This window comes from Micropterus dolomieu, linkage group LG04 (genome assembly GCF_021292245.1).
Source record: "Micropterus dolomieu isolate WLL.071019.BEF.003 ecotype Adirondacks linkage group LG04, ASM2129224v1, whole genome shotgun sequence".
Lineage (NCBI taxonomy): Eukaryota > Metazoa > Chordata > Actinopteri > Centrarchiformes > Centrarchidae > Micropterus > Micropterus dolomieu.
In genome coordinates this window covers 25,128,359-25,153,679 of record NC_060153.1, presented here as the reverse complement: position 1 = coordinate 25,153,679, position 25,321 = coordinate 25,128,359, and the positions used below count along the sequence as shown (strand labels likewise).

Sequence of the window (25,321 nt, the reverse complement as noted above, 5' to 3'; positions counted from 1 at the left end):
AAATACTTCTATATAAAACATATACCTTTGATAAATTCTAATTAAAAGACAGGTGGGCTGTTTTATTCAGACACAATGCCCAACATTGTGTTTGCTAACCATTACCTTCATGTAGGGTAACAGTACAAACACAACACCAGAAGGACCAACTTTCTACTACTTAAAGCCACACTACTGCCTTCAAAGTAGGAAACAGCCTGTTTTTAACAAATCAACCAAGAAAGCAATACGTGACCATTTCAGATGGTCACCGATAAGATTAAACCTCAATAATAATAAGGAAGCGTACACAGCAATCTGAAGTACTACTGCCACCACCAGGTTAATAGAGGGAGTTTTTGAGGTTCTGAGACCCAACAAATGCTCTCCGAGGCTGGGCTACTATCTCCTGGCCACTGGGTGTGTTATGAAAGAAAGAGAACCAGCAAACAGAGAGAAAAGTTGATGATGCATTCGGCCACAGGCAGACCACAGTAATGGAACAATAGGAACCTTGAGTGTGACGAGGCTCTCGGCCCCGCAGCAACAGTGCACATAAATAGAGACACACATCATACACCTGCGCACATTTTTAACACACTGCAAACAGACATGGGTGACTGAAGACAGCAGGAGACACTTAGTAGCGTGACATCATCAACCAGGAAGTGGAGACATTTGGTGGGTTATGGAACATTCCAGCGCAAGAAGAAAGTGGGAAAGAGTAAGCTGGAGGAGATCTTACTGTTGCTGGTTGGTTTCTGCTTGTTGAGGGGACTGCTACTTTCTGTTTGTCTGCTGAATGAAGGAAATAGAGCAGATGTAGACATACATATGCAAACATGATAATAATTGAGACAGCAATAAAAGTACAACAAGATTTTTGTTCAGTATTTTGTCAATGAGAGACACCAGGTTAAATGTATGATTGGCAGCAACTGCATGTGTGTGTGTTCCTTACCTTTTCCAGGAGTGTGTTCTGCTATATCTAATACCACTCGCAGCCCGTCCAAGTTGGATATAGGAAGACCTAGATCTAATGGCTCCAACTCCCCACTCTGCACCGCGCGCACACAGACAAACACACACAAACACACAAACACACACACGCACGCACACACGCACACACACACACACACACACAAATTGAGTTTCACGTCATCACGTTCACCGTCTATCTACAGGCAGACAGAATGAGGGGGGACTTACAATGTGTGCCACCAAGTCAGATAGATGCAGGCCATATTTGGCCACCACAGGTCTGAGGACTTCAGTCACTGGCTTGGTGGGCTTTGCTTTTAGGCCCACTGAACGATTAATGGGGACCAAGTCAAGTCTGGAAAAGCAGAAAGCAGAATTAAACTTTTCTGTAGGTTTCTGTAGCCACAGTACAAGTGGAAATTGTGCTTTCAAGACCAGCATTTACTCTCATTCTTACTGACTACAATTGGTGATTACTGCATATGCTGTACCTGAAGAGTGTGCGTTTTTCTAGTCGAAGGTCCCGAGAGCACAATGTCATACAGTCTTGGTCCAATACAAGTGGCTGAGAGTAAGACAGAAAAAGAGAGTAGACATCACAAAAGGTGTTCAGTCAGTTGGCTAACCATACAGTGTGATCACTGACTGTTAAATAAAACAGCACAAAATAAACCTGTGACTATAACTGCTCTCTGACCCTCTGACCGACGTAAAATGCATCTTTCTGGGTTGTTGTTATCATCACTTGTTAAAGCTGAATTGATACTTTTTTGTTTTTTTTTGGGGGGGGGGGGGGGGGGGGGGGCACATGCAGAACTCACTCAAAAATAAAACAAGTTTGATATATTGACACGTGACCTATTAAAAGTTGATATGGCAGAACTCACTCAAAAATAAAACAAGTTTGATATATTGACACGTGACCTATTAAAAGTTGATATGGCTATCTTGTTATAAAACTGTTGCCTGTTTGAGCTGTGAGACTGAACCAAAACGGTAAAGTTGTGGGCCATAAAACCAGAAGAATGAGCTAGATGACGCAAAAGTGCTCCGTAGAACCGAGAGGACCTGGAGAGTCAATGATAATTCTGTGGGTTCATCATTACAAGCAACATCTTGCACATTACACACAGTCCTTTGATACCTTGATTAGTGCTGCTTTAAAAAAAAAATTATAGCTTTTTTGTAAGGTTGTTGTGGTTGTCGATCATTTGTATAAGAGCTTTGAAGCCCAAAATAAAAGTATTTAGGACAACACCACATCCACTTCTGTTGTACCTTCTCCCCTCCGACCAGGAAGAGGTCTATAGCTGCCAGGTTGATGCAGAGCTTCTCACAGAGGTCCAGCAGCAGGTCCCTGATGGACATGCCGGCCCTCAGTGGCACAGAGCAACATGAGCCGTCCGGCAAGCTTATGTTACACTGCCTCAAGGGGGCGCTGCCCCCTCCACGCTCTGTTGACACTGATACTGCACCACGAGAAACATCACCCTGAAGGAAGAAAACAGAGACAGAGAGGGGGAGGAGCAGAGGAGACAGTGAGATGGTGGGTTAAAAAATAAGATACACAATTTTGTTTGAGAGAAGGAAAAAACTGTTCACTATTCTCAGTGTTTTTTGTTTGAATTACTTTGAAAGCAGATAAACTGGGAGGAAGAGGGTGAAGGTAAAGCTACCCTATGCTGAAACGAAGGTTTATGTGTCCATTAGTGTAATAATGTCTAAACTAATTATCTGATAATTTCTCTTTCCAGAATGACCTCGTTCCTCCCTGACGTCCCCAGCTCCAGACTGGCTCCTGAAGACAGCGAACCCTGGGATTCACGGCGACCGTTGCTGCCGGAGAAATCTGAAAAATAAAACACTCATCAGAAGTCTCTAGAAGAAAGACACACAAGGCAATAATTCCAAACTTCTACATCCTAAATAAAAAATAGCCCTGCAATTTGAATGTCTCTTTCTATCTCTTCCAGTAGGTGTTTAGAATGAGCAAAGCAGATTAAAAATATATGAATAGCATATGAATTACTGTTTGGTGGCAATTTTATAATTGTTTCAAGGGGATTTTATTGTTAAAATTAAAAAGCACTTCAACATAAAATGCTCAAAATTACGAACTGTAGTTGAAGTCGGCCAGCTCTCGTTTCTTCGGGCCTTTGCCGAAGCTCCTGTTGCGGGACCAGGAGAAGAACATGCCTTTCTTCCGGTCTCCTGAATCATCTCGGCTGTCCTCATTTAAAGATCTGCCCGACTTGCTCTTTTTGTCCTCCTATAAGACACAAACAAAATAAATGAAGAGGGGTAGACACAGAGGCACACACAAGGAAGTATTTGTGGAGGCTTTCGGCTGTGTTACCTTCTTGGGTGTGGAGAGGTTGGAACGGTCGGAGCCGGTGGTGCTGTGTTTGGAGGTGGGGCTGCTGGGGATGTGGTAAGGGTCAGGCAGAGGCCTCCCCTCCACCTCCGCCAGCATACACTCCTGGTATAGCAGAGACTTGAGGAACCGTGTGTAGCTGTCGAACTTCATCAGGTTGAAAATCTACAGGGGTGAAAAGAAAGGAAAGACGAAGCAGTGTGAAACAGATTCAGGAAGGAATGAACAAGCACACAAAATTGAGTAAGTAGAACAGAGTCATGAGTACCTAAGGGACACATGGATGACAACAAGATGTTTATAGATGTTGAAAGCAAAAGGAAGAATTTTTACAAAAAAGAAAGTAACAATCATCTACAGAATGCTGCTACAGGACAAGGCCATTTGGTTATAAAAATCTAATGTGTCTGTCCTCTGGAGAGCATTAATGTGCTCTGTAAACTACATAGCAATCGGCATTTTACAGTTTAAGATTGTGTAAAAGTGGGACAGAAAAAATAAAAAGATGGATCCCTATATGTGTTTGTATGAGCATATGTTTGAGTCCACACGTGTGTGTAAGTCTGACCCAAAATCTTGACCAAAGTCAATGGCGCCACGAGATCTTGACAAGCCAAGGGGTATTATTGGAGCTCACCTCAGGCTTGGATCTGTGTGTGTGTGTTCTGTGTGTGTGTTTGTGTGTGTGTGTGTGTCTTAGGGAGAATATCTGTGCATGTTTGATGTGTAAAAATATAGATGGTGATGGTGAGGAGGATATCCGTCTAGCCTTGTGACTCTTATCACAGTTTGAACATCTGAGCTCAGCTGTTGAAATCAATAGCGCTTTTCAGCAACTTCACCCCCTCCACAACATGCACATCTAAGAAGTCATTCACATCCATGATGCTAGACAGCAGGCAGAGAAGAGTAGTTGACCTTATGTTGTGTGAGCTAGTAATACTCGTACATTTTCAATAGGGGTCTGTTTTGGTTCAGTTTTATGAGTAATAATACATTTGTCCTTCAGGGAAAGCCTCTTTTCACTTTTCCCTCACGAGGAAGGTCAGAGGTCAGTGTTATCTAAGCACAGCTTCTGGAGCCGATGCTTCCTGTTCGACAGAAGTGATTGCTAAACACCTTGAGATTTCAATAAATAGTCTGTGTTTGGTGCATGTGCTACCTGCAGTTGCTGCTCCTTGAACATGTCAGGTCGAGGGGCGTTGAGTATGTCGTCAGCCAGCTGAGCTTGACTATCTATGTTGACGGGTGTTGTGGCTTTACTGGACAGGAAGCTGTTATAGATCTCCCTGGCACGCTGAGAGAGCTGGAGCGTCAGGCAGAATGGGTGGCGGTAGGGGACATGGAGAGCGGAGAACAGGTTGAGGTACAGATAAAAAGACACTCCCGCATCTTTGGAACTCCCTCATTATTGCGAGAGGGGGTGTAAATGGATGCATATGTGAGTTCAAACAATGCCTGTTACCTGTTTCTTGTCATTCTCAGGGACGTGGCTGAAGAATTCACAAGCCTGCCAGAACAGGATATTCTCCTCACTGAACTCTTTCTTCAGGAACTCCTGCAGCACAAGAATTAAATGTGAAATTAGGAAAAAATTAGGAACAATCACCAAACATACACATTGAGTCATGAAGTGTGTTCACAATAATACAACGGGGTTAGCAAACGGCACTTATGCCGTCAGTAGTGGTCATTTAACACCTGCTTTCCACACATGCAATTTTTGAAATTTTATTTTGTTTTATATTTTGTAAAAATATTTGTGTATGGCAGATTCCAATGACCACTATAGATATTACACAATAAAACCAGTATGAAACTAATTTGTCAAATAATGAATGGTGTATGACCACAACATACAGTTCAAATGTGGCTTTTAATTTGCCTGTAACCTGCCTCTAGAGAAAACCCTTTAAAATATGAGCATCCCAACCTTCCAACAAGGCTGTACAGGACTTTCTAGTATATAAGACCTTCAGTCGGGTCATTACAATGCTGCAAGGTGAGATACGACCAATAGCTGTCACAAAACAACAACAAACTCCCCAATACTTATATTTGATAGACGCCTCACATCACATCAAGCCGGCCAACATTAGTCACGTGCTGTTATAGTACCGAAAAGTAGCGGACTCCCACGGGGTCCTGCAGCAGTCTCTCGAAGCAGACTGCCCAGCTGGCCACTCTCCTCTCAGTGTGGCGGCGGTGGCTCTGAACGCTGGGAAGGCTTGCATTACTGTTCAGACTGTTGTCACTGCTGCAGCCCTGCAGCTCCACGCTGTTAAGTTCTGTTTTCACACACACACACACACACACACACACACACACACACACACACCATCAAATAACTGTACTGGTAGTGACTTCAGTAGGGCTGAGAATCTCTGGGGTATCTTCTGATTTGATTCAGGGTGCAACCATCTTTGATGCATCGCACTTTTTGACTGTATGTGCACAAAACAACAGTATAATCGCTGGATGGCATGATCTGGCTGGGCGATATGGTTAAAATCAATATTAAGATAACAATATATTTTTAGATTAATCTCCCCTTTGCTTGCTGCCTATGCAGGGGCTTTACCTGAAGGCAGCACTGTCAGCGGCGTGGTCTACACCTGGGCCTGGTGTGTCCCAGGTGAGACCTCTTCTACCCACATGTGTCCCTGCAGTGGTTTTCTGTTGCTTTATCTGTCACCTTCCAACAAAACACCACTGCAGCACACTGTGAGTCATACAACCCCTACAATACCGCTATTTGATTTGATCTACTCATTTATTTAAACTATTTTCACCTCATTTGTTGTAAATATATAAATTTTAAGTACACCCAGGTTTCACTAATCCAAGCGCCAGGCTGTCAGGCTGTGACATATTACAAAATGGCAAATACATGCAAAATCACATATGAAATAATGATGTTCAAAACTCATGTGTAAAACAAAAATAGTTTAGTTTAAAAGAGAGTAGTTTAAAATAATAACGTGATATGATCATAACATCTCGGTACGATTCCAGAGAGAGTGAATAAAGTACAACACAGAAAAAGGTAATGTGCTTGAACTATCACTTATTAGTACAACAGGAATATCTGAAGTAACTGCTAGTATCCTTGAAAATCACAAGTGTTGGAAGTGTTTACGTGCTCCGTTGCACACGTTATCTTTGTGTATTATTTATGTTTCACAGTGCAGTTGGTTTAATCTTGAACAACTCCCAACCGTATTAAACTATTTGCCTAATATCTGAACACTACTACTTGTACTGTGATTAACTTATTTTAACATTTCAATTAAGGATTTTTGTGCATGGATGCTTAACCATTCTAAGAGGAGTCTCACTGCATTTAAGAATGGCTTATTTATCCCACCACTAGACCTCAGTAGATTTATGTTCCTAATGTTGGACAGACTTGCAAAGCAAAGGCACAGAGAGAAGCTGAGTATAACCAGAACAACGGAGCTTCAGGCCTGATGAACTAAAAGTGGGCTGCTCAGTTGAGATAAAACAAAATACAAGAACAGCCAGAGGGAAGGCATCACCGGTCAGGTGCCCAGAGACTACGCAAATCCTGTAAATAAACTGAAAGACCAGCATGCTGCCCACAGCGAAAGTCCTGTGATTTAGAACTTGGCTATTAATGGATAATTCTGGTGTGATTTCCGCTTTAGCACATTTTTCACCAGTATCACATTATCAATGACAGCGATATAAAACTGAGGATATTTTGAATCAGTTTTTCCAAACTGTTCAGTTCATTCACTCTCATTCAGTTTCAAACTGCTTCAGTCATTAATCATAATCTATTGCTGCAAATGAGAGGCAAACATTTATCCATTCTCTTAACTACTTATCCTGTTCAGTGTCATAGGGGCTGGAATCTTTCTCAACCGTCACAACACCCGGAATAGATCCCAGACACAGGGCGGCATTATAAAGGTGCATCACAACAGAAATATCAGGCTATACACAACAAGAAAGAAGTCTCAGACACCATTTCATATTAATGCACGTTGTTGAGACATGAGATGCTATGTTAATCAGTGCGTGTTTATCTTTTTCTAAATCCCACATTTTCCTCTACAAAATAAAAATTTAATTAATGGTGAATATTCTCGCCTGTCTTTCACCACTCTTCCAAGGCAACAGACAAACCAAACAACTCAAATGCAGGTAAATTCCCTTGATATACCCTGTAAGTTTCTGCCACCTTCTTTACTGAAAAATAGAGGAAATATTCAAAGATTTTTTTATAAATGCCCTGAAAACTAGGTGATGTCTCGCCCTTCTATGAACCAGTATGAGTATAAGGATGGTGCAACATTTGAATCAAAATGTGATGACAACTGTGGGGTTGTTTGCTCACTGTCAATCAAATCTGGTCAAACTCGTTCCTGATGAAACACGTTGTAGTGCTTGAAATCTTAATAAATGATTTGTTTTTTTACTTGTTTAATCATGATTATTTAATGTCACAGAGAAATACTTAAGATTTGGAGAAGTGAGATTACTGAATAATTTAGCACATTTTGATATCTACATTTCAAGAAGGGGACATTCAGCTCAACATGCAAAAAGGAAATGAGCATTCATCATCAATTAGACAGCTATTAGTGCTTAAAGACAACAGCTGCCCTAACGCTGCCGTACACCCTGCAGTTGGTAGTTAAATAATCGTTTATTCAACAAACCATCTGCATCTTGTAATCAGTAAACTTTCCTTCGTTAAAATTATTTCATTGACTAAACTAAAGCAAAACTGATATTCAACATCAAAGCCTCCGCCGTCAGTATGTTTGATGTCTCTTCTGTGCCAACAATCTACATTTTCTGTAGTTGGAAAAGAAGCATTTGCGGCACCAGCTGTATCCTCACCTGGGTAGAGCTGGTAGGAGCCTGTGTGGTGCCAGCGGGGCAGATAGCGAATCCTGAGGGGTACCCAAGCCCCTTCATCCATACTCACCCTATCAGGGCCCTTTGCACACTCAAAAACACCAGGTGGAACACACAATCCGAGACGGGGCACACACACACAAACACAGCTGACAACATCACAGGAAGGAAACAAGCAAGCGAGTGAGAGGGAAAACAGGGAGAAAATAAGAAGAAGATTGAAGGGGAGAGAGAGAGAGAGGGAGAGGCTGACCGAAGAGACCACAGAGAGAGTCAGGTCACAACATGCACACGCCCATGCATGTACATTCACACACATACACCTCTTTGAGCTTCCAGGTAGGTAAGTGATACACGCACACACAGCCCTTTAGATGATGAATAATTTAGAGCCGAGGGAGGAGAGAACTAAAAACGCTGCAGCGCATACATATGGGCGTCGCGCACACACACACACACAAGATTCAGTTTTGATGATGGCTAGTACTGAGACTAATGAGCCCTGCAGCCCCCACACAGCTACACACACACACAGACACGCACACAAACTGTCAGATGCAAAGGACAAGGAATCTGGATCAGTCAACCTAGTCCTGTATTGACTTTTGATCAAAATAAATCTAGATGTGTGAGACTGGTTCACATAAAGCAGAATACAACATGTTATAGGTTAAAGGTACAATGTGTAATGGCCACATGCTCCAAACACAGAGAAGGTGCCTCCTGTGTGTCCCCAGACAACGACGATTCACCCAGTATGCCCAGTCATAAACAGGAAAGATTAAGTGGTGGCAGGAGACAAAAAGGTAGAGGAGGAACGAGAGGTAGAGAATCATGAGGGAGAGCAGCTCATGCAACAGCAATGACTGACAAACCCTCGGGGCAGCTCTACTACTTCGTCCTCTCTTGTTGGACTGAGGTCAGACTGGACGCTACAGTGACTTACTATCGCCTCTCGAGGCACAAGTGGTATCACAACACAAGACCTGGGGCTAGCGGGTTAGCATGCTAACTTCAGTAGATATCTCTGAAACACAATACATAGGTGTCAGAACTGTTACTTCTTCACATTCTGTTGATCATGTTAGTTTATTTTTTTAATGTTTTAAACTAAAATTATGGCCAAATCTTACACAGTGTACCTCTTAATAATCACTCATTAAGTACAGTGCAATTACAGTATTCAACAGAGTAATCAAAAGTGTCTAAAAACGTCTATGAAATGGTGTAAATTTGAGTTTTAATATACATAAAAATTAGTGCTGGGCAATGATTAAAAATTTTAAATGTGATTAATCGCATGATTTTCTTGCGCACACGCCTGTCCGCTGCCTAAGTTGAATTGTCTTGAACTTTTTGTACGCGACACGCAGCACAAATCATTGGAAGAGAGACTGATCCTTGCTGTTTATGAGTTTCCAGAATATATTACTGTTTACTAAATAGTTATCAGGACATCAACAGGAGGGAATTCGCATGGCAGAGCATCCCTGCAAAACTAGCTGAAGGGCTAAAAGTTATGTAGACTATAATTCTAACTTAAGTTAAATAGACTACAGCTGTATAGCGCAAAGAAGCTGTTGCCATCGTTACTCTCAATAGAGCGCCTGCCGTTTAATCGCGGAGCGCTGTCTTATTATTCTCCCGCACACTGCAGGTAGCCAGTCTGCCGAAGCCTCCCTGCTCATTTGTCACCCCTCCTCGTGCGATAAAACAATTGTCAGCGTTAATTAATTAATGCGTTAACGCGATAATAACGCATTTATGTGCCCAGCCCTAATGAAATGCAGCATCAGCTTAAAGCTGATTCATCATTGCTGGTGTATGGAAAACAAGCTTTCATGAAACTGCAAAACTGCAAAACAGTCAAAAACAGCCATGTGAGAGTGTTAAATTCAAACGGCACTGTAAGTAACAGCAGCAGGCAGTGGTGGAAAATCACATTGGAAAAACACTATTACAAGTAAAAGTCCTGTATTCTAAATATTACTTAAGTACATAAATATTATCATTAAAGTACCAACAGTAGAAGTACTCATTATACAGACAGGGCCATTTCATGCATTAATGTGTAGGTAGGAATCTCTAATTGCAGCTGGTAAAGCTGTGGCTAATTTTGACTACTTTACATTATCTAATATCTAGTACCTAATTCTATAATAACATATCATAACTTATTAGTTGATTGATATTTTGTATTAATAATCTGAATCTGTAAAGCAGAGCTGTCAAATAAATGTAGTGGAGTAAAAAGTATGGCATAAAAAGTAGCATAAAATCAAAATAAAGTAGTACCTCAAAAAAAGTACTGTACTTCTACAAGTACTGCAAATCCCATAAGCAGGTAAAAGAACATGATGTTTACAGAAGTTGTGAGTTTGCTGAGTGCCACAGAGGGCTAACTCAGAGCTCAGTCAAAGGTGGTCTACGTGTAGATTTGTAAATTTTTCATTGCTTTTTTTGTCAGTCCATCAATCTGAAACATTGCAAGTGAGAAATGGACTTATAATTCATAATGTATAGCACATGGGAGTGGGATTCTGTTATCCGGGAGCTAAATTGGCAAAAGTCTACCTGATAATGCTGTACAGCGTTTTGACAGCATTCTAGTATCGAAATCATTGTCTGACCCCAGTCCAGATTCTCACAAATTAATCAGTAATCTTTTGGTATCTGTTTCTCTTTATCATTTGAAGCTGTTGTTTTGTTGATAATTTGATGATACATTCTGTGGAAGTATTGGTGCCCAAGAGAAAATTACACCAGGCACTGCCAGCTGACCTTTTGTTATAATCACAACTTTCTCATACGAGAGTTGATCTTGTCATCTTTGATTATTAAAGTTAAAACCGGGAACATCTCTCATCATATTGTGTTCGTTTTCTGCTTCTGACTCTTCAGCATATTACAGCAACTTTCTCACAGGTTGGTTGTGCAGGATGCCCTTAGCTACCAAGATAACATTCATCATTTAACCTTCACGGGGTTAATTACTTTTTTGACTCATTAACCCAGTGACGTGTGCAGTATGAATAAATGACCATCCCTTTCCTTGGCATTTACTTGTTATGTTATCTCTGAATGATGTAACTATTAGAGAGGCAATAACAAAGCAGCAATGTAATTTATAGATATACTCATCATTTTTTCCAGAGTAAGACTAATGCAGCTCAGCTCACAATCAGTCAATACAGACTGACACATCAAGCAAGGTGCTTGCTGTGCATACATGCAGTAACTTCATTTACTATATTATCCTGGTGACAGTGAGCAACATTTAAACATTTCCACTAGCCCCTATGCCATCATGGTCCCTAAATCACATACACATAAATGTGCAACGTGAGCAAGCTGTCCACTTCTCTTCCACTAACAAAACATCCTCTCTTCCAGAGACACGTGGTGTGAATAAGTGGCCATAAACACTTCTACATTCAAGCTGACTGTAAACATGTTACACCCCTTTTGTTTTGTTTCTCACCTCCTCTTCCTGCTTTTATCTCCCGTCTGCAATAAATTGTGTCTTTCATGCGTATTCGTAAGGCGTTAAAGCACCATTAGAAGTCTCCTTATTTAGGGACCTTTCGTTATTGTTGGCACATGTGAGCAATAAGGCTCACATGACACCAACATTGTATCTCAAATGTGGTCACGAGACGACAAGGGAACACAGAATCAATCCATGATATATAACAATACAGATATGTTGTTATAATCAATCACGTTATCGATTGCATTTTGGTAATGAACTTTCAGTTATTAAAATATTCTATCCAATTCCCAGCGCTATTTCACAAACACATAAAATAGTAGACTAAATGCAAAACCGCACATATAGCCTCTGAACAGCACCATGTTCTGTATCTCATGCTCTGTGTCCTACTCATGACACACAAGTTCCTGTTGTGCAGTTAATGTTTACAAATGTAGGACTATCTTTAGGTTACAGCATGCCAACCTCAGCAGAGCAGGCAGAGGTGGGGCAGACGTTGAGCAGGTCGAACCAGACTGTATCTGTTTCTGTGAATTTAGTGAAAGCAGCCAGATATTAATGAGGTGTCTATGGTCATAATCCTGAACTTTAGAACAGAATAACTGGCCCTACACAATAAGCCTTTTAATTAATACCATTAAATGCTCCTTAAAATAGATCATGACAACTGATGGATGACAGAAACCAATTCAATAGTGGTCAAGTGTCAAATGTCAAAAATCAAAATAGAAATAAAGAAAAAGTAGAGATTAGAGGCCCTAAGAAAAGATTATATTGAGAATGTCAGATGTTGTAAAGACATGTTTACTCACCTCCATCGGAGACTGCAGCAGACTGTAAAGAAGCAGAGAAAGACATGGATTAGGATATTACCTCATCACACAGTCAAATAAGCTCACACAGTACATGAGCACCAAGAGGAAACTGCCCAGGCACGCTATTTGAGCCCCACGGAGAAACAGACACAGACTGACTGTGTTTCTCACAGGACCTGGCCCATTATCACACACTTTCCCATCGTAACACAGGATAGCACCCACACTCACTGTCTTGTGTGTGGGTGGAATCATCTGTGAACTGGCTCTGCAAGAAATCCTCCTCAGAGAGGTGGGGCTTACTGTGTGTGTGTGTGTGTGTGTGTGTGTGTGTGTGTGTGTGTGTGTGTGTGTGTGTGTGTGTGTGTGTGTGTGTGTGTGTGTGAGACCGGACTCTTTGATGGTCTTGGTCTCGTCTCGGACTCGACCGCAGTTGCACTCGGTCTTGTCTCGGTCTCGGACATGAGGACTCGGGATTTTATTTCAAGACCAGTCAAGACCATAACTTTGGGAATATCAATGAATTGATTTTGCATTGTTTGATTTGTTAACATCCTAACTTGTAAGTAAAACAGATTCAAATGCAATAACCCTAATTAATGACTGTCACCCCTCCCTGCGATTCTTACATTGATTTCAGCTCTTAGTGTTTGTATGTGGATGTTTTAATGGGATCTTTCTGATCAATTTGTGAAGTACCTATGATCTTGTTCCACATTTTATTGCATGTCATGCAATGCAGGGAACTGGTCTTGGTCTTGACCCGGTCTCGCCATCCCTCGGTCTTGGTCTCGACTGCGCTCAGCCCCTAAAAGTCTTGGTCTTGTCTCGTTCTCGATAAACTCTGGTCTTGGTCTTGACTGGGTCTCTGTTTGGGCGGTCTTGACTACAACACTAGTGTGAAGAGGGGAACTTCAGGCATACCTGCCCCCGATTTCACAGTGAAGTGTGATGTTTGCTTGCAATTCTCACAATCACCAATTGTAGATAGAGTTTAACATACAGCAACATAGTAAACCTGTATCTAATCTTATTTCAGCCACTATATTTTACACACACACACACACACACACACACACACACACACACACACACACACAGGCACAGATACCTATACAGACAAGTATTCAAACCAAACTTGCTTGCGAGTCACATACTATTTCCCTGACATAGACACAAAACACACACACGCAGTGATTTTTATCCCAGACATGCTGAGTTGGGATGAGATCATTGAACACAGACATCAGTAATGTAGCTAACTCTGGAGCGTAGTTGAAACGCTCTCTAACTCAGAAAGACCAAAAGGAGTAGACAAAGAGAGAAAGGGGGAAAAGAGAGATAGAAAGACAGGAACAAGACATGAAAGGAGGAGTGAGCAGCAGTGAAAGACAGAACTGCCAACTGTCAAAAACAGAGTACAATAGTAACATCAGCACTCTGAGCCTCACTGTCGATTTGTCAGAGGCTTTTGATGCTGCTAATCTGACCGCTAATCTTGCAAATGACAGGCTTTATGCTTACTCATCTGATGGAAGGCAGGCTTTGGAGTAGCTACGTGGGCAGTTATTCTGGTTCTGAAGGTATTTTCTGTGGCACATTTGCATTTGGAAATTAACTTTTAATGAGCTCATCATTAAACAACAGACACATCGGAATCTCCTGGGTGACTTGATGTTTCTTTAAGGGTTATTTTATAGTCAGTTACTCATATTTCAACTTCCTTTCTGAGAATTCCAGTAGTTTCGCCCTGAGTTTATGTTGAATGACACCTCACACAGTGACCATGTTTGTCATTGGCAATTGCAACGCAGAAGACCCTAACCAGCATTAGTTTTAGCAGTTTTTGAACATTACTATACTATATTTAAAAACAGTTAGCAGCATTTGCACAGGTGTTCATGATATTGTGTCCACACCCTTTTCCCACAAGGTGAAAGCAGACTATTACAGAGAGATCACAGCTACTACCTTGAGTAAACCCCATTACTATACATGGGAAACCAGTACATAGTGGTAGTTACTTCACTCACATGAACTTAAGTAACCAGGCTACTGGCAGCTTTCTGCGGCCACTCGATTACTTGACTAAAGTCATTTCACATTTAGTGTATAAGCAAAGCCTTATAGAAACAGTACAGTAGCTAGATTTCTTGGCCATGTATATATACCTAAATACTTTCTTTAACGCAGTGTGACGGCCCCTCTGCAGGGTAATCAGCAGGGGACACACGTGGGCCCGGTATGCCTCATGCATAGAGCAGCAGTCAGTTTTGTTGGACCTCCTCATCTCACGGCTTCCTTTGTTGTGTTTGGTTTCTTGTCTTTCGTTTTTACAGCACAACAACCATGCAGCACATTTTCACTCATCCACTCCCCACACTACAGACTTTACAGATTCTTCCCACTCATTAATTTTGCTTATTTTCTTATTAATAAATCATTTTGTTATTTAGTTTACCCATGTGTCTTCCGTTTTTGTTATAGTCCAAGAGCCAGCTGTGACAGCAGTATCTACAAGAATGTGTGCATGAAAAGTTGACAGTGAAGTATTGCTGTGACAATAGTGCACAGCCTGAAAGAAAAGCGCATTACATGTAGGAGTATGTCTATGTGTTCAAAAAAATGCAATATGACTAAAACTGAAACAGGCACAAAAATAAAAATTGGAGCTTCTAGTACTTTAAAGAGGTCTGTTTCCACAGCTGTAGACACATTCACACTATGCCATCAGTCCAAAATACTTCGATATACAGCATGTTATCTCCATCCTAGTTTAAAAAATATGCACATTTTACAGTAACAAGAAATTTACACCATAACCTGTTTTATGGGGCATGTAAACAAGTCACTATACAGTCAGTCAATTTTCAAAAAATATGAAACATTCTTAGAAACCTCCATAATATAATCGCTGCATACATAAATCCTGCAATATCCTGACTCAGACTCAATGAACGCTTTTAAACTAATCAAATGTTATTAAGTTGAACCCATGGTGCATCTTGGCCATTTCCTCACTAGAGCCAGGCTGTCCTGGCCAGATGGCACAGCCAGCATAATCACTGGGATTAGCTATTTCAGACTGTCCTTGGAAGAGCAGAGGTTGGCACCAGTGCGTAAAAAGAGATTTGGTGTGACTTTATAGCAGTTGATTGTGGCTGAACCACCGCAGAGGACAAGAGAAAATGACAGAGGCAGAAACCTCACCAGTGGAAACGGGTTACTTGATCCCCATGCTAATTAGAGTCCCACACATTTCAACAGCGTGTATTCTGTCTCTAATGTGAGTGTGCGTTCCGTGTGTGTTTTAAAACATGCTGTGTGTATTTTATTTGGGTGTAGCCTATGTATGCATGTGGTCGACATCTGTTAGAGATGGCTTTTGTATGTAGGGTGCATTCTTTTGCATTTGTGCGTGTGTTCACCCCCCATCCCCATTCAGCTCTGGTGTGATCACTTCCAGACGTACTCTGCGGTGGAGTGGTTTGGCCCCTGGTCGTAGCCCAAAGTCCCCTCTCCTCTCTTTTCCTCACTCTAACCCATTTTCAAACTCCCTCCTTTTGTTTATTCTCTTCCTCCTATCCAGTCGTCCCACTCTTTGCTCCTCTGTCTCTCATTACCACCTCTCTCCTTTCAGCCTTCCCTCAAGTCATTCTCTTCTTCACTTACTCCCTCAGTCATTCCAGTGGTGCTCCCCCTTCTCCTCTCCTGGCAGATCCCAGTCATTCCTGACAGCCAACAGGGAAGGACTGGGGTTTTCCAGACTTTCCCTGCTCAAGCTTCTCTCCCCAAGCCCCTATCCACAGAAGCATGCAGCTGGAAAATGTGACAGTCTTGATAATAGAGAATCATAATATCAACTATATCCCCCATAGTATGTTACAAAGAAGTCCTGCTACTTCACACACCCAATGCGAGCTACTTTTATCCTGCATTGCTTTCAAACTTAGTAAGCTCTACATTACCTCAGAATTACTAGCTGTAGGGATTTACCACTATGTCAGAGCCCCAAAATTGTCTAGTTATTGTTCACAGACATTAATGGGGCTTTTATGTTCCCATCATATGGTAAATGCACTGATAAGATCAGAAGAAAAAAGTGACACAGCAGCACATGACTGATGGTCAAGATTATGGTTTCCACATTTGTGGATGTTTTTGTTAGAGAAAAAAAATTGTTCCAAGCAAAACCTCAGAATGTGAGTGTGGTTACGGATTTTGTGAATTTAAACAGAACTGTAGCTAATGATTTCTTCTTATCAATTAACATGTCAACACATTGCTCCTTTGACATTTAAATGGTCTTAGGCTCAGTTATGATGCTGCATGATAGCCAGAGCTAGGAATATTTTTATTTCATGTCGGTGTCAACAAAATGAATAAAGTCAAACAACACAAAAAACAAACTAATGCCATATAAAATACTTGTAGAACTGACTGTAGAAAATGCGGTGCTGCTGAAGGAACTCTGCTCCAACTGTTGTGGGAGTGCAATAAAACTGAAGAGCTTTGGTTTGGTCTGACAAAGAAAGTGATGATCCACACTAATATAGCCATTCCACTTCACACCACAATCATGTATGCTGGGAGAGTTGCATCACTTCAGCAGAGTATCTTTAAAGAATAAGGGTTAGCATGTATGGTCAAAAAAAAAGGCTATCATGAATAAACAGATTGCTTTAAATACACCAACTCAGAAAGAAAAGATCACATTTCAATAGAAATGATTAACTTGGAAAAGGCAGCTTTTAGACGGCAAAATAATGAGACATGGGCGGTTGGGCGCCAGTACTTAATATCACAATAAATCATATTTACTTATTTATTTTCTTATGTCTCACAAGCTAATAATTATTGTCTTCTTTTTCTATCAATATTGCTTTATAGTATTAACAATGTATGTTACATGTGCTGTAAGATGAGAACAGTGAAAATTGAAGGATATCAATACTGTCTACTAAAGAGATGGTTTAGATTTGTAAATAGGTTTGAATAGGGTTTGAAATGGCAGGACTCACTTGTTTGTTGATTAATTGTCAGAACTGTGTATATTTTGTTTTTCTATTTGTATTGTGTGAGTTTAGAAAAAGTCTGTATTCTGAACAGTGTTATAGTGGAAGTGTTGGAGAAAGTTATACAATGAAAACAAATTGTTCTCACACACAAAAGACAAGACGGCTAAATCACATGTCTTTTCAACACATGCTGGTGTTAATCAATTCCTACTCCACCGCTGCTGGTAAACGGGGCTCATCAGGATCTTATGATTTACAGAACAAGACGCAACTGATGGGGGGTGTCAGTGGGAATTTGGTATTGCATTATGACTTTGTTGATCAGTAGCGATAAAATGACCTGTTGGATTATGTGCGGTTAGCAACATATTTTTTTTTGTCTACAGGTCACAACATGTTTGTACACCTACATCCTGCTTTCTGCTCCCTGAACATAAAATGTCACCTTGTAGGCACATGCCTGGCTTATTCATGTTGGGTGTAAGTGTGTGTGTGTGTGTGTGTGTGTGTGTGTGTGTGTGTGTGTGTGTGTGTGTGTGTGTGTGTGTGTGTGTTATGAGTGGGTGTACGAAGTTGGTCACTGTGTGTACAGGTCCCAAGTGCTTTATTAGCTGTGACTAGTGGGAGAGGGGTGGCTTACATCATCTGTTATGGAGCCTGGACGACGGGTTCAAACTATGGCAAAACACAGGGTGCAAATTAAAGCCGTTCATTCTCACTGTTATCATAATATTAACACCACAAAAGTCTCCTCAAACAATCTCAAGTTTCCAAAATAATCCCCGTCTGTGTATGTGCGTCTTGGTGGACGATGATTCCTGGAAAAAGACCTTCTGTTTTATAGGATGAGACACGGAGCAGCCAGGAACACTTAACAGGGTGAATACAAAATGTCTGTCAAGGATAACATATGCACACACACACACACACACACACACACACACACACACACAAGACACAAAGACAAGACTGTTTGTACCACAGGAACCTTATTCCTGGCACCATCACCGGAGCTGTAACTGCCACCTTTGGTAAGGAATGAGAGTCAACTCAACTTATGTGTGTAAGATGACTGAATAGACTGAAATATGGAAGAACATTGAACATATCTTCAAAGTCTACTCCTGCGCCTGTTAACACCAGCTTTACTAAAGGAGACCACACCCATAACTGAACAACTGACACACACATTTTGTCCTTAAAAGGTGACTTAGAATACGCAACACAGATTTCCCAACTGCACACAGACACACACTCACTCCCAGCTGAGGAGGAAGCTGTTGCGCCAACAGTCTCAATGTGTGCGTGCCTGTGTGTTTACTTTTGAATATGAGGTGAATAGTGGCTGCCATTGAGAAGACCAGAGTCACCCTGCCAGGATTGGCAACCATTAAAAACCGCTTAGCCTTAGCGTAGCTTAACTCAGAGAGGAAAGGATGATGCGAACAAGCTGATTAGGCTCCAATGATCCAGAAATGAGTCAAATGAGGCTCCGCAGGTGTGAGCATGGGGGGTGGGGGGTGCTGCTGCTTTCCATGCAACTCTCAGATGAAGAAGACCGACTTGCACAAATCTAATCACTTCCTGAAAAAAATAAGATTTTCAGGAAGATTTTCATAAACATAACTAAATCAATGAATAAGCAAACAAACTCACAGTCAATGGACTCTATGTGTTCACCATCTCGACGTCTCCTCAAACATTTCAAAACTTTTTTTATTCCAAAGTAAAATCCTCTGTGAACCTCTCTGCAATTCTGGGATAAAGCCCTAAATCCCTTGCGATGCATTCAGGAATCAATATCCACTCTCTATGAAAGGAAGGAATGCAGATACGAGTTTGTTTCCCTACAAAAGAGCCACACAGGAGATGTGACTCAGAGGCTGAGTCCGTGATAAATGTCTGTTTTACTTGGCTCCTTGCCTTGATCGCACACAGACAGATGAGGGACCAAGATGTAAATTCAATACAATCTGATCAAATACCTCTGTCTGAACACACTCACAGTAGCCAGTCGGATTACTAAATTAATTGAAATTTCACAAGAAATGAGAAAGCTTAGTCAGCTCATTCATTGTCCTCACAGCTGTTATTTTTCTCACTTTCTTTAACACGCACACAAGACGAGGCTTCGAGGTGAAATGTACAAACCATATGACTCTCAGAGGCAAGAAAAAAGAACCCTTTTCTGTCTTTGCCTCCATTTGTCTCAATCTCTGGCCCCGTCTCTACCTCTGTTTCTCTTCCCCTCTATCTCCCGCTCTGGCCTGAAACACATCTGGCTTTAAGAGGAAGGGAAACAGCCTAGAGCCGTCTCAAAGTCTGTCTTTCTTTCTGTCTCACTTAACCTTTAAAGAACACTTTCCCAGCCTGCCACCACCACTTCCCTTCTTTCTTAAAACATCAGAACCAGGACGACTTGTTCATTTTAACTTTTGTATTGTGTATTTCCAAAGAGCCCCTGTCCTCTCCCTCTATTTTGTCTTCATTCAGCTCCATTTGTCTTTCTATATACTAGTCCTGGGCGATACAGATATGGAAAATATGTGAATATCAATGTGCAATATGGCAGATGACCATTTTGTCATATCAAGTTATTTGTTGCACATATTAGTAATTTATTCACACATTAAAAACAGGCAGCATTTACATACAGGAGACTCGCTCTCCCTCTCCCACACACACAGTCACAGAAACCCCTAATTAATTAACCACAACCATCGTTGTCCTGACTGAGTTAATATCAGTTCAAAATGGAGGAAGACTGCAAAAAAGAGGAGCGAACAGAGGAATACATTCTGGGAAAGAAAACACTTAAACTAAGTGTGTTAATGTCCCAGTCAAATTGCACTATGTAGTAATGTACAGGTGCTATAAGATGGAAGTAGCTACATTTGAAAACAGTTTGGAAAGCGAACTGACTTTTCCACAACACTGTCCTACAAATCTTTACAATAAAAGCCACTTAAACGCTAGAAAGCTTTCAATGCAGTAACAAAAGTTTCAGAGGGCAAAACGGGAGCAGATCAGAAAACAAGGTGGCCGCGTACTAAAACATGAGCAAATATACTCTTGAAACAGAGAGAATTAGAAATAAAGACCTGTCTCTAATATAAGCCTACTTCAATTAAAAGGCCTGGTGCCCTCTGGCCTCTGCAGGTGAGCTTAATAAAGTCTCTGGCCACTATGTCTTCAATGTTGTTTGGTCTGAAGGTAATGGATTCCTCTTTCTCCCTGCGTTCTTTGCTGTAGGTAATAGTCCCCTCTTTCCTCCATCTGTCCCTGTCTCACTTGCACTTTTCTCTCCCTCTTCCTTGTTCCATCCTTCTCAGATATTTGTCATTAACTGCACAGAAGGAAAGCCAAAGCTGGGGCTCAAAATTAATGTCAGGAAAAGTGCTGCTGAATTTTTGATGTGGCTGCTAACTTTTTCCACTCGTGGCACTTTGGAAGCATTACAGCCAGACTCTGGTTTGTTATTTAAATTACTTTGACTTATAAATCAGATAATATTTGAATATTCTGAATCCAGCATGAGTTAAGTTTGCTTCTATGGATTTAAATAAATATGTAGGTAAGTCTCTCCTTCTGCTATAAAAAGTATGGCAAGCTGGGCACTTTCTCTGTGCAGACCACTTGTAAAGCACTGTTAAGTGTGTGTTTGCATACTACTCACTGTATTGAAGTTCCAGACTCGCTTGAAGGAGAGCCTCTTCCTCAGGCTCATACTGCTCTCCTCTTAAACAGGAGGAAACCCACTGACTCCTCAATCTACATATCTGAACCACACAAACACACATGAAAAGAGTCACACACACACACGCAGACGCTTCTTCAGGAGCTATCTACAGCAAAAGAAATTCATGCAGACAGCTGACTTGGGATGGAGTCATGCCTTAGCACGTCTGTCTCACACACACACACACACACACACACACACAAAAACACCTAAGAACTAGCCTCAACTACCTGCTAAAGCTGCAGTAAGTAAATATACTGTATCTCACTGTTAACAAACTATTTCTCTCACTACATAATGTACCTCCCCCTCTCTTTCTCACACACTCCTCCACACACTTAGCTGACAGACTGACAAGGAAGTTCCATTCTCTCGCAGACACACAAGCACACACGGCTCCGTTTCCATAGTGACACGCCCCCAGCGGGCCGCAGTTACTGAGAAGGAGGAGGGAACAAAGGTCAGTCTGCCAATCACGGCACAGCACAGCCCGTATCTCTCCACCCTCCTCCTACTCCTCCTTGTTCAAATCACAGTAGGGCAGGTTTGGGTGTGATCCAATTCAACTGTGTCGGATGTTTTCTAGTGATTTAAGAAATTAATTATCTTCCTTGCTTGATAAAAAGAGTGAAGTGGAAGGAGAGAAAGACTTTATTCCCTGGTGTCTGCTTTAAAAAAAATTAATGAAATATCTGCAGCTTTGTTAAAAGGTCAGCTGAAGCAAACAAAGGCACTTCACAGGACAGAGCAGCCTACTTCAACAAACACACACACACACACACACACACACACACACACAAAGGCTGCAATTGAATTTGTGCATATGGCCTTGAGCCGACACCTTGTTCCCCCGAATTTCCTGTTTTGCAAAAAAAAAAAGTAAGAGTTTCTGTTACACCTTCTCCGATACCTCCACAGTCTGTCTTTTTGACACCACTGTCTCTGACTGTGATGACTCACAGGTATTTACAGTACAGTGACAGGAAAACACTTGTCTGTATGAGTGTGTCTGTTTGACCTGGTCTGAGTCCAGTAGAAAGTAACTGATTCTGAGCTGCACTCTGGTCTAGTAGCTTGTACATGCTCAATTATAAATATTCTATTTCAGGAATTTCGACATAATTGTTATATGAGACTGTCCATGTCTGTGTTTTCTTCCTAACAACCAACAACTGTTTATAAGTGTTTCCACTCATCTTTACTCTCTGAACTGGACTGTAGGGCTGCCAAACCCTGCTGTAGTGAAATTCAATGTTTTGCATATAAAATTGTCAAGTTATTGAAAACTGTCTTCTCCTAGGATGTGGCACCACCCAGAAGAATCCAAAACATCAAAGAGTTCAGCTGAACACTCTAAAAACATAACTAGCAAATGTTAAAAGGCACAATGCAGATGTGGCCAGAATTCTAGTTTAAAACATTCAAAAAATGAACTAACACGATGTAAATGTAAATGCTCCGTATTTGTAAAGTGCCTTTCTAGTCTTTTCGACCACTCAAAGCACTGTTGCACTACATCTGCATTCACCATTCACACACATTCATACACTGAGCCTAAGTGCTCAAACAGAATCTAACATTCAAACACATTCATACACTGGTGGAACAGACACCAGGGGCAATTCGGGGTTCAGTATCTTCAAGTAAACTTCAGTATCCCAAGGACACTTCGACATGCAGCCTGGAGGAGCCGGGGATTGAACCGCCGACGATCAGCAGAATGTGAATAACTAACCGTTTTGATGTTATGTCAAAGAAGTCTATGTATTGTGTTGCAGAGATGTCTGCTGAAGTTAGCATGCTAACCCAGTAGCCCCGGCCCATCAAGAGCTGTAATACCACTTGAACTTCAAGAGACGATAGTAACTCACTGTAGCGTCCAGTCTGCCCTCAATCCAACATGAGAAGGGCTTGTCAATCAAGTTGAATGTAGTACTTGCTACTATGGTCGTGCTAAAACTGAGATAAGCAAGCTTCAATGTACACTGTAGGGCCGACAGCACACATGAAGATTATAAGATAGCAGTGTTATTTAACCAACTCAAGAGTTTCAGCAGTTTGGTCGTATTTTGAGTATTCTTGACCATAGTGAAATGTTGCCCCCTATTTGTTTGGAGAATGTGGCTAGGAATTACACATTGTACATCTAAGAGGTACTTGAGCTATGTCCACTGCAATTACATTACAATTACTTCCAGTGAAAAAGTGTCACTTTGAAGACTATTGGCCCAAAACAGGACATTTTCTCTGCCCTCCTTTCAGCACCACAAGTGCCATTTGGGGCCATAGAGCTCAAGATGCAGCGACATATTGTTGTTAAAGTTAATGTTAACCTTCCACGTCCCTGTATCATAGCAACATTGGGGACTGCTCCAGCACTCAGCCCCTCCACCACACACACTCTCTCTCACACACACACACACACACACACACACACACACACACACACAGGGGCTGAAGGCACTGCCAACGCCCTAATTATCAGAGCTTCTAATGCTAAAGAGCCCACCCAGTGGACCCATAATTTAGAAAACTTTCATGTTTGCCTGGTTCAGCTAATCATATCAAATGCAAAGGTAGTAAAGCCACAGTTCAAACCTTACATTCTCAATTTTAGAACAGCTCACTGGTCTTTCACATCTTTGACAGGCCAGGAAGCGCAATGAGTGGTGTATGAGTAGCCTGTGCTCAAGTTCAGTCCAAAACATATCTGTCGACGGAAGAGAAGAGAGAAGTACCGGGCGCCACACAGGATAAGAGGGATATGACAAAGTTTAAGTTGGCTAAGTCCACATCCTGGTGAGAAAAGGAAGAGGGGAGAGCAGGAGAAAAGAGAAGAGATTTCTCATGTCTCAGTCCTTTAACCTAATTCCTGTGGTCTAGCCAAGCAGCTTTGTTAGCTTTGTTTACTTTGTGTGTGTGTGTGTGTGTGTGTGTGTGTGTGTGTGTGTGTGTGTGTGTGTGTGTGTGTGTGTGTGTGTGTGTGTGTGTGTGTGTAAATTCACAACGTGTTTATTTGTCAGCTGCTGTACTATCATGTCTCTGTTGGTTGTTTTTACCTTGCGTGATTTTTGTCTTTGTAGATGTTATTTGTCTGTGTTTGGAACATGCTAACACACTAAATAATTGATTCAATGCAGTTTTGCATAAACAATACAATATTATATTGTAACATAGTACATTTTCTGGAAATTCAGTTAGGAAACTGTTTATAGATAAAATAACAGGACTGTCCGTTTTAGGCTTATTCGATGAATTAAATGCATAAACAAATGCAGGTGATTCATAATAATAATAATAATAATAATAACAGCTTTTTTTGTAGAGCATTTTTCACTATAGGAAACAAAGTGCAAAGTGTTAGTGCTATAAAAAGTTTTTGTTTTTGTTTTACTTTTCAGGAATATTTTAAAAGTTCAAACATTGAGATAATGAATAGAGGGAACTGGAACCAAGGATAGAGACAAGGTACAGCAAAGCAGGAGGAATCAACAGGTGGTTTGGTTTAAATCAACAGTTAAGAAACAAAACAGTTAAGTAACAAATACTTAAAAAAGAAGGCTTTGTATTAAGTTCACCTCTAAAACATTTCTGTCAAAAGAACCAGAACACGGTTATTCAACAAAACTCAACATTGCCCTCTGCTGTCATGACAGAGGTGAGGCACTGAATAGAGCACAGAAGGACAGAACATATGGTTTCTTCAGATGATTTTCTTTTACTGCTATGGTACCAGTTTTCATGTGAGATGGTGAATAAATAATGAGTTAGCCAATCAGCCTGATCAATGAGCCATACTGTGTTCGCAACAATTGCTAATGAGGCTGGAAAGTCTACTGTCAAAACCTTACTGGCAACAACACAGATACAGCACACACCTGTAATTATATATAAAAAGTCAACATACATGTGTTGGCCAAAATAACAGAAACATTTTATACAGATGTGCAGTTTGTGCTTAGTGCACCATCAACTCAGGAAGTGACTAATGGGCCTCTTTGTGTATGTTGCTTGATAAGTCACTTATAAAAC

General features: G+C 41.2%; 1 protein-coding gene across 6 annotated transcripts in view; it reads right to left on the bottom strand.

Moving 5' to 3' along the window:
* rgs12b (regulator of G protein signaling 12b) overlaps window positions 1–25,321 on the bottom strand; it is a 45,455-nt gene that overhangs the window by 4,016 nt on the left and 16,118 nt on the right. For 4 of the 6 annotated variants that reach the window (XM_046046912.1, XM_046046913.1, XM_046046914.1 and 1 more), the window contains 12 exons: window positions 12,530–12,551; window positions 5,453–5,622; window positions 4,800–4,892; window positions 4,497–4,640; window positions 3,317–3,499; window positions 3,079–3,229; window positions 2,721–2,809; window positions 2,239–2,451; window positions 1,452–1,525; window positions 1,189–1,315; window positions 941–1,037; window positions 725–777 (listed from right to left, as the gene is read on the bottom strand). In XM_046046912.1, coding sequence (XP_045902868.1) covers window positions 725–777; window positions 941–1,037; window positions 1,189–1,315; window positions 1,452–1,525; window positions 2,239–2,451; window positions 2,721–2,809; window positions 3,079–3,229; window positions 3,317–3,499; window positions 4,497–4,640; window positions 4,800–4,892; window positions 5,453–5,622; window positions 12,530–12,551 — 1,416 coding nt within the window. The remainder of the gene's footprint in view (window positions 1–724; window positions 778–940; window positions 1,038–1,188; window positions 1,316–1,451; window positions 1,526–2,238; window positions 2,452–2,720; window positions 2,810–3,078; window positions 3,230–3,316; window positions 3,500–4,496; window positions 4,641–4,799; window positions 4,893–5,452; window positions 5,623–12,529; window positions 12,552–25,321) is intronic. The other 2 variants (XM_046046915.1, XM_046046918.1) reach the window with 1 other exon arrangement.